Genomic DNA, 9,674 nt, shown 5'->3' on the forward strand with positions numbered 1-9,674 from the left:
TGCTGGGCCCCTGGCAGCGCAGAGCGGGACAGAAAGAGACTGAAAAAACTGGTGAGAAAGGCCGTTTCCGTCCTAGGCTGCACTCTGGACTCAGTGGAGGAAGTGGCTGAAAGGAGGGTGCTGTCCAAGCTTCCACCCTCTGCAGCAGACTGGAGAGGAGCTGAGCAGCTCCTTTAGTCAAAGACTTTAACAGCCTGTTTGGAAAAAGGAGCGCTACTGCAGGTCATTCATCCCTGCTGCCATCAGATTTTACAATGCCACTGCACTATAACTGCAATAACTTGTGCAATAACTAATGTGCAGTCACTATTTTTAATGCTATGTGCAATAATCTGTTTTTTTATATTTAATACACAGTGCAATAACTATATATATATATATATATATATATATATATATATATATATATATATATATATAATTCTGTTAAATAAGAGAATTCAGCTGTCATAGATATTTAAATCCCTTTTTGTCCCACAATGGGGAATTTCCCTCTCTGTATTTAACCCCTCCCCTTGGGGAGCAGTGGGCTGCCATTGTGCGGCTCCCAGGGAGCAGTGTGGGGTTAAGGGTCTTGCTCAGGGACCCAGAGTGGAGGCTGTGGGGATCGAACCAGGTACTTGCAACCTTCTCAGAGCACAAGTAAGTAAGTAAGTAAATAAACTTTATATCTATAGCACTTTTCACAGACCAGGATCACAAAGTGCTGCACTGCTTTAACCACTAGGCCAAAACTCCCCCACATATGTGGACGTACTGTATATCCTGTATATATCCCCATGCACCTTTTCCTCCTTTTGGCACCTTCTCTTTTTGACTATTGAGCCGATGTGATAAGTGAATTTCACCAATGTGGTCACGCTGTGAGGGATGAAGATGTTCCCATCAGTGTTATTTTCGTCAACGCTGACGAAATAATTTCTTTGACGCTCCTTTTTTTCATGACGATAACTAAAACTGATGAGAATGTAGATCTTTGATGACGAAAACATGACGAGACATGGGTATGAGTTTTTGTTGACGAGACAAGAATAAATAAAAAAGTATTTGGTTGGCCTGTCAGACGTTTAAAATGCATCACTGTGCTGTTATCAGCTAAGCAGTATCAGCCATGCTGCAGTGTCTTGTTAGGTCATGCCGCTCACCTGGCGTGCAGTGGTGCACAGTCTGCATGACCACAGATGGAGCGTGCTAGCAGCTACGGGGGGTGACAGTAGGCTAAAATGGTCCAAAACTGCGGGCTAAACTCTAACAAACTCTGCTCTTCCAGCTGTGCTTATGCAGTAATGCGTCTTTGCCTGCGTGTAGCTCAGTCTGTGCTTTACGTTCCACACTGATGGTTCGCTCTGAGCAGTATGGCTCTTCCTGCCCTTGCTACTTAATGACTATATATATGGCTGATCATCCTCTGCCAAGAGTAAACATTTATTTTGTCTATCAGGATTTTATTTTTTTTTCTTCCTGTATATTTTTTATTTTCTACCAAAAGGAATCGCCTATCGCCTAATCGCCTAACCCTATTCATAGTAGATCAGGAAGTGCTTGCTTTGGGATGGACACCTTGGGTGTCTAAAACAGTTTCTTTGCTGGACATTTTGTTGTCTGTCTGCTATATTAACCAATATGATGTGTTGAGCTAGATCTGCTATATTCACATCTTTTGTGAGACATTTTTTTATAAGTTAGGGCATTAATTCTAAAAAAGTTTATTTGAATTCTATAAATCAAGGTTTTCTGCCGAAAAGCAATGATGAAATGCACAGCAGCATTCTATACCCAGCTATTGTAGCATCTACGGTAGAGCTGTCAGTCTGGGAAAGAATCTGGTTGTTATTCCTATTGTAAAGGTTAACTGTTAACTGCAAAAAAAGACAAAAACTTGACTTAAACCTTTTTGAGATTTAGTCGACTAAAACTGAACAAAAACTATCACATGTAATAAGGGGAGTGGAGGTTTTTAGTGGACTCAGATTCAGAGACAAATGCTGAAATGGTTTCTTGCAGATCCAATAATAACAGTGACAGCAGCAAATGCATAAAGTCAAAAATAAAAGACCAGGCAATACAAGAAACAGAACTAAAGGGGAACACATCACTTCAGGGGGGAATGAAGAGAATGTAGGAAAAAGCAAATGCAGAGAAGTATAAATGCAAAAACAGAACAATGATTGGAGTAATCAATTGACAGGGAGCGGAGTGCACTGGGGGGCAAATATAACTAAAAAAGAACTAAAATGAAACTAAATGGAAATGAAACTGTTGACTTAGAAATCACAGAATTTGCAGTGCTATGTTATTAGAATAAACAAATATACTAAATCTGACCTCAATTTCTGTAGCTTGCAGAGGGGAGACTGGAGAAACCCACAGAGATCCTTTATTTCAGGGTCCAGTTTGTTTTGGCTCAGGTCGAGTTCTGTCAGATGGGATGGATTTGACTTCAGAGCTGAGCCCAGAGAAATACAGCTGATCTCTGACAACCTGCAGTAATCCAATCTGAATAAAGATAAAAGACTTTAACTTAGTTTAACAGGACACAATTAAAACTCAAATATGAACAAATAAATCATTAAAAAGAATTTGACTGAATGTAAAATTTCCAAAAACTTGATATTCTGATGTCTAATACTTGATCCAGTAAAACTGATTGAAAGAGTTTAACCGAGCAGAACCAAAACATGTTCTAGTGACATTTGAAGGTCCAGATCAAGGTTTGTTTATTAGTCTCCTCTAGGAGAAATCTGTGTTGAACAAAGAGCAGAGCTGCAACACAATCCAGAACCAGAAGAACACAGGCAGCATCAACTGCTAAAATAAATAGATGTGAAAACGTTCACAGGAAAAAGGGCTGATCTGTGTTAGGGGGGGTTAAATAAGCATCTCCCAAAAATCAGTTTTTGTAACTTGGGAGGTCTGGTTTAATCATCTGGAAGCTGTTGCAAAAGATTGTTTCTGGAAAGAAATGTGTGACACTAAACTCTAAACTCTTACTGGTAAACTCTTTTTGAGCTTGTTTGCTATATTTCTATATAGCTGTTTGGAACAATGTTTTCACTGTGGTTTAATGAAAATACTGGTTGAATTTTTCTGTTTGCTCTATGAATATATACCAATTCCAAAATGTCAAACAGTCTCCTTCTGATAGTCGTAACCTGTTCTTCTGATCAAACAGCCTATTGATCCTTTACTAGTTCGTTGATTTACCTTCACATTGAGATTAGCAGTCTAATGTTATTAGAATAAACAATATACTATATCTGACCTCAGTGTCTGTAGTTTGCAGAGGGGAGACTGGAGAAACCAACAGAGATCCTTCATTTCAGGGTCCAGGTCAATTCCGCTCAGATCCAGTTCTGTCAGATGGGATGGATTTGACTTCAGAGCTGAGCCCAGAGAAGCACAGCTGATCTCTGACAATTTGACGTTTTTCAATCTGAACAAAGATAAAAAAAAAAAAGATTTTAGACAAATTCAACAGGATGCAGATTAAACTGATAAACTGATATATGAACATATAAATCATCAGAACGTAGAAAATGAGCCTGACTGAACATTAAAGTCTAAGAAACATTATGTACTGATGTCTAATATTTTATGCAGTAAAACTGAATGAAAAACTGAAACCAGACAGAACCAGAACATGTTCTAAAGATGTGTGGAGGTTCATTTTAAAGTGTGTTTCTAAGTCTCCTCTGGGAGAATTCTGTGATGGAAAAAGGGCAGAGCTGGAAAACAATCCATAACCAGAACAACACCAGCAACATCAACTGCTAGAAGAAATAGAAGCTCAGTTTTACTGAATGGTCCTGAATGCATCACTTGCCCCCTCCCCACCCATGAGGAGAGTTTTCAGAAGTATATTTCACTCCTACTGACTGCCAGAAGTGGTGCTTAAAGAACTGAATAATCACTCTTACGCTTGCCAAGATTATTATTAACAAAGTCACCTGTGACCTATCGATGATCAATGTAAGTCTATTTAGTTAAATTCAATTCACTTTATTTCTATAGCGCCAATCCACAATACATGTCTACTCAGGGCACTTTACAATTGAACCCGATCATACAGTTAGATTGTTTCTAACTGAAGTTTTCTATCTAAGGAAAACCAGCTGATTGCATCGACTCATTGACTCTTTAGCAATCCCTCCCAGGGGATTGGCCATCTGCTGAGGTCGACTGGGGTTCAAGGAGACAGAAGCAGACATAGAAAAAGAAGCATAGATACAAAAGGCAACTGTCAACCAGTTCCACAGGCGGCCCCGTCCAGGAAACACACAGCCAGGCAGACGAGCTCCGAGCCAGCTCCCATGTCAGAGGATGAAGAGAGCACATCCAGTTAGTCACAGTCAGAGAAACAGGACTACACTGGAAAACAGGCCAAGCTCCAACATCTAGAAACAAAGGTGTTGATGGCAGCAGCACAGCTGATATTTCTCTCCAGGATGGAGTCACAGCCAAACAGGAACAGACCAGATGAAGCTACTATGAGAAAAAGCAGAGAGAGCAGAAGGTTAGAGATTGAACTAACAGATTCTGCAGAGTGGGAGAATAGAGATAGAATGAAGCAGAATTATGAAAAAGGGGTCCCTATGTCCTCCAGCAGTCTCAGCCTATAGCAGCAGAACTATAGAGATAGCTCAGGATAACCTGAGCCACTCTAACTAGAAGCTTTATCAAAAAGGAAAGTTTTAAGCCTAGCCTTAAAAGTAGACAGGGTGTCTGCCTCACGGACTAAAAGGAACATAAGGAACAATCAGATCTCTGATATCAGATGGAGCTTAAATAGAAAACTTTGAAACAATTTCCACTGTAAATTGCTTGAGATGACTTGTATTGTGACTTGTCACTAAATAAATAAACTGAATTGAATTATAGACTTCCATACGTTAGCTGCAGAGAATACATAAAACGAGGAGACACTGATGGACGTCTTCATAACAGGACTTGGCAAGAGGATTAAGGATGAGATTTCCAGCCATGATTACCCTCGTTCTCTGAAGGACCTGGATGAGCAACCCGAATTGACCTCCTGCTTCAGGAGTGACGTAGGGAGCGGGGTCCTGCTCTACGGCTTTGGAGGTCTACAGAACGACGTTGGAACCCCTTCGCTCCTACGATCTGGAACACACGCACCTGGGTTCAGCTCACTCTCCAAGGAGAAGGATCATCGCTTCACCTGTGTTTCTACTGCGGTTGAGGGGGACATTGTTCAACCCGCTGCACGGTAAAAAGAGCAGGCTCAGTGGGAGGGGGGAGTATACTGCTGAACTGAACCAGACTATCTGCCTCCCCAGAATTTCTGCTCCCTGTGATTCTGTCTGTTGTCTCACATAGCCATAGTTTGTCAGCCTTTTGGATTCAGGTGCAGATACCGAGTTCATGGATGGGGACCTGGCCAGACATCTAGGCATCAAGCTACTTCCCACACCGGACTCCACACCAGGTACTAGCCTCAGATGGACATCAGCTAAACCAGTCATCCTTATGACAGAACCTGTTGAGCTGGTGGTGGTGGGTAACAATGTTGAACAGTTATTTTGTCTTATCATAGATTCATCTAAGATTACTGTCATATTAGGTTCTACCTGGCTAACTAAGTACAACCCACATACTGACTGGCAAAGGGTGGAACTTTTAGGTTGATCCATTGCTTGTTCATTTTTCTTTTTATGATTGGCTAAGTCCCAGATGCTGATTAATTCTGTTGATCCAAAGTTTTATCCAGAACTTCTGGAGGTGGCAGCTGTCCGTGTTGTAGGTGAAATCCGAGGTGTAGAGGGTGAACAGAAAAGGAGACAGGACGGTGCCCTGGGGGGGCCCCGGTGCTGCAGAGTGCCACCTCTGACTGGCAGCAGTGCAGCCGCACGTACTGAGGACGGTCAGTGAGGGGGTTGGTGGTCCAGTCAGCTAGGTGCTTGTGCACCCCAGCGTCCTCCAGCTTCCCCCCCAGCAGCACCGGTCTGATGGTGTTGAAAGCGCTGGAGAAGTCAAAGAACATGACTCTCACAGCGCTCCCAGTGGTCTCCAGGTGGGTGAGCGCCCGCTGCAGCAGGCAGATGATGGCGTCATCTACTCCGATGTTGGGCTGGTCCTGAGGCTTTCCTCTGTTTCAGCCTCATCAGCTGCCCTCTCACCTGCATTGGTGTTACTGTGAGAAGGTCATGTAGTCAGTGATGCATTCAGTCAGGCTGTTGATGTCCTCACCATGAGAGCTTTGGAACATGCTCCAGTCTGTGGTGCTGAAACAATCCCTCAGCTCCTCAGTGGCGTCATCCGACCAAACTTTCACTGACTTCTTCTGTGCTATTGTCCTTCTCACCAGTGGAATGTAATGGGGGGCAGGTAGACAAGGTTGTGATCTGAACGTCCCAGTGGGGGGAGGGGGACAGACGTGTATGCATCCTTAACGTTTGCATAAAAAAGGTCCAGCGTTTTATTGTTCCTGGTTGCGCATGTCATGTATTGTGTGAGCGTGGGGAGAGTGGCGCGGAGGGGGGCATGGTTGAAATCTCCTGTGATGAGCAGGAGAGCGCGGGGTGTTCTGTCTGTAGTTTGTTTACCACGCTGTGGATCCGCTCACAAGCAGCGGCGGCATCAGCGGAGGGAGGGATGTAAACGCACAGCACGATCACATGACCAAACTCACGCGGCAGATAATATGGTCTTAGACTCACTGCGAGTAATTCCATATCTGAGCTGCATATCTGCTGCTTCACGTGAACATGGGCCACGCTGCACCATCTCTCATTCACAAACACCGCCAGCCCCCCTCCACTCTTTTTTCTGCTCTTCGCCAAAGTTCTGTCTACGCGGATAACTTTAAAGCCATCCAGGGAAACCACTGAGTCCGGGACAGACCCATCTAGCCACGTCTCCGTGAAGCACATTAAACTAGCGTCTCTGCATAATTATAATAAAGCAATTTATATGCATGAAACAAGTGGAACACTATGGCGATAGCCGTCCTGCTACACTTGTGAAAGTAAAATCTGTTGGGCTCTTTTTGACATCAAGACAATTATTCTTATTGCCACATTGCCAGACAGGACACTGTTAAAAAAAACACAAAAAAAAACTAGTGTCTCTGTACCTCCTCTGGAAACGCGCTAGCGCTGCGAGCTCCTCGGTCTTGTTGCGGAGAGATCTTATGTTTCCCATGACAACCGATGGTAGATAACTCTTCCTCCACTGCATCCTTCCACCTCTACAGCCTCTCCGTCTCCTCCGTATTTCTGCAGGGATGTCTGGTTTCTCTGTGTGGTGGGGAGAAGGGAAGCGGTGTGTAGGGTCCCGTAGTCCAGGGAGCTGGTCCCGCGTGTAAACAATGGGCCGTTTGGAGTCGCAGACAAAGGCGTCTCTCCTTGCAGCATCAAAAAGTGCCGAAAGTAGCAGAAAGCTAAGCACAAGAGTCCCGAAAGTTGGTGTCCTTGGTGTGCATAGCTTCGGAGTACCAGCTATGGTGTTCAATATTATAAAAACACACCAAATAACACTATAAAAATAGAAAGAAGGAAAAGAAAAGTAGGAGCCGATGTGACCGGCTGCTGCCTGCGTAGCGCCATCTTGAATGTGCTTCCTCTGGTGAGCTCCAGAGGAAATTATCCATCCCTCCTCCTCCCCTGCTGGATCAGGCTTCTTTTTTGTGGGCAAGACGGATGGATCACTCAGGCCTTGCGTTGATTACAGGGGCCTCAATGACTCAATGATATTACAGTTAAGAATCAGTACCCTATTCCCCTGATTAACATCGCATTTGATCAGACTCAGGGAGCCAAGGATTTTACCAATCTGGATCTCCACAATGCATATCACCTAGTGCGCCTCTGTGAGGGTGATAAGTGGAAGATACTGGTGAACATTCTGAGCCATCCAGGTCTAATTTTTGGATTTAATTCCAAAAAACTTGGACTTTGTTTCTAAGTTTGAAGACGTTTCACTTTCCAGCCAGCCTTTTGGAAATGTTTTCTGGATGGTAAGCAAAATGCCAAGGCAGAGAAGAGTCACTTCAACATTGTCCCTATGCTGGGTTTTGTTGTGTCTCCCGACCGATCTTCACTGACCCCTTGAAGATGCGCACTTTCACCAACTAGCCGGTTCCTAAGGATAGGAAGCATCTCGAGAGGTTCTTGGGATATGCCATCTTTAACCGGTTCATTAGGAACTACAGTCAGTTGGCAGCACCCCTGCACGCCCTCACGACATCATAGGTCAAGTTTTTCTGGTCCAATCTGGTGGATCGAGCATTTCACAGGCTCAAGGCCGCTTTTAACTTGACTCCAGTTCTGGTGTCCCCTGACCCCAAGAGGCAGCTTATTGTCAAGGTGGATGCTTCCAATACCGGGGTCGGGGTGGTGCTTAGTCAGGAGGCTAGGGATAGGAGGATTCAACCTTGTATCTTCTTCTCCAAGAAGCCGTTAGCAGCTGAGCAGAACTATGATGTCGGGGATACAGAGTTGCTGGCAGTCCAACTGGCTTTGGAGGAGTGGAGACACTGGCTGGAGGGCTCCAGTTTTTCTGTTTCTGTCCTGGACAGAACATAAGAATCTGGAGTACCTCAAGTCAGCCAAGAGACTTAATCTTTAACATTGAGAAGGAGGTTAGACGGGCCCTTCTCAACCAACCTTCTCTCAGTTATTGTCCGTTTGATCATTGTGTTTGTTCCTAATGCTCTGAGAGGGAAGGTCCTTGAGTTCTGCCATTTTTCTCATCTGTTCTGTCTTCCTCGTGCTAATAAGACTATTCACATTGTCCATTCTCAGTTTTGGTGGCCTTCTCTCTCTGAAGAAATGCGGGAGTTCATGGCAGCCTGCCCTCTGTGTAACCAGTCCAAGTCATCCAAAAGATCTCCTTCTGGTTTTCTTCTGCCTTTGTCTATTCCGTAACAGCCTTGGTCCCACGTTGATATGGACTTTATAACCGCGTTTGCTCTCTCTGATGGTAACACTGTCATTTTCACTGTCATTGACAGGTTCTCAAAGAGGGTGCATTTAGTCCCTCTGACCAAACTCCCCATCTGCTAAAGAAATGGGGGAGGTCCTCATCCGTGTGTTTTTTCGGCTCCTTGGTCTCCCCTCTGACGTTGTCTCTCACAGGAGAGGGAGGGAGTTTTGCTCTCTGTTAGTCTGTCTGTCCCCATTAGTCTCTCAGCTGGTTTTTACCCTCAAACAGATGGTCAGAGGAGTCCAGGGATCCCTCTGCCCACCTTTCTGCTCTTAGGTGCCAGCGGGCTTGGAGAAGGGCAACCTCTAAAGCCCTGGTTGGTCAAGCTAAGGCTGTAAGCCGCTGTAGGGTTCAGGCGCCCACTTACAGGGTGGGTGAAAGAGTTTGGCTTTCCACCAAAGATCTACCCTTAAGGTCGACAGCAAGATGCAGGCTCCCTGCTTTATTGGGTTAGGGTTCTGTCATCCAGACAGTGTCTTGCCCACGACCAAAATCGACAAAAAATTTAAAGAATCTGCTTCACTTTCTCTCTCTTCTGTGTCGCCGAGCAGTGTTTCAGTCTGGCTTTAGAGCTCATCATAGCACTGAAACAGCTCTGGTGAAAGTCACTAATGATATTCTCATGGCATCAGAAAATGGACTTGTATCTGTGCTCGTCCTGTTGGATCTCAGTGCTGCATTTGACATTTGATCATAATATTCTTTTAGAAAGACTTGAATATTTTGTTGGA

The 9,674-nt window shown here is 44.4% G+C and overlaps 1 protein-coding gene across 1 annotated transcript in view; it reads right to left on the reverse strand.

Annotated features, from left to right (window-relative positions):
• The window catches only part of LOC107103810 (NACHT, LRR and PYD domains-containing protein 3-like), a 24,638-nt gene that overhangs the window by 3,977 nt on the left and 10,987 nt on the right, over nucleotides 1–9,674 (reverse strand). The window contains exons 5-6 of the mRNA XM_015403640.1: nucleotides 3,263–3,433; nucleotides 2,326–2,496 (exon numbers count right to left, since the gene is read on the reverse strand). Of these exons, the coding sequence (XP_015259126.1) occupies nucleotides 2,326–2,496; nucleotides 3,263–3,433 (342 nt within the window). The remainder of the gene's footprint in view (nucleotides 1–2,325; nucleotides 2,497–3,262; nucleotides 3,434–9,674) is intronic.

The sequence above is a fragment of the Cyprinodon variegatus genome, unplaced genomic scaffold (assembly GCF_000732505.1).
Source record: "Cyprinodon variegatus isolate N-32 unplaced genomic scaffold, C_variegatus-1.0 Scaffold1533, whole genome shotgun sequence".
In the NCBI taxonomy this organism is placed as follows: Eukaryota; Metazoa; Chordata; class Actinopteri; order Cyprinodontiformes; family Cyprinodontidae; genus Cyprinodon; species Cyprinodon variegatus.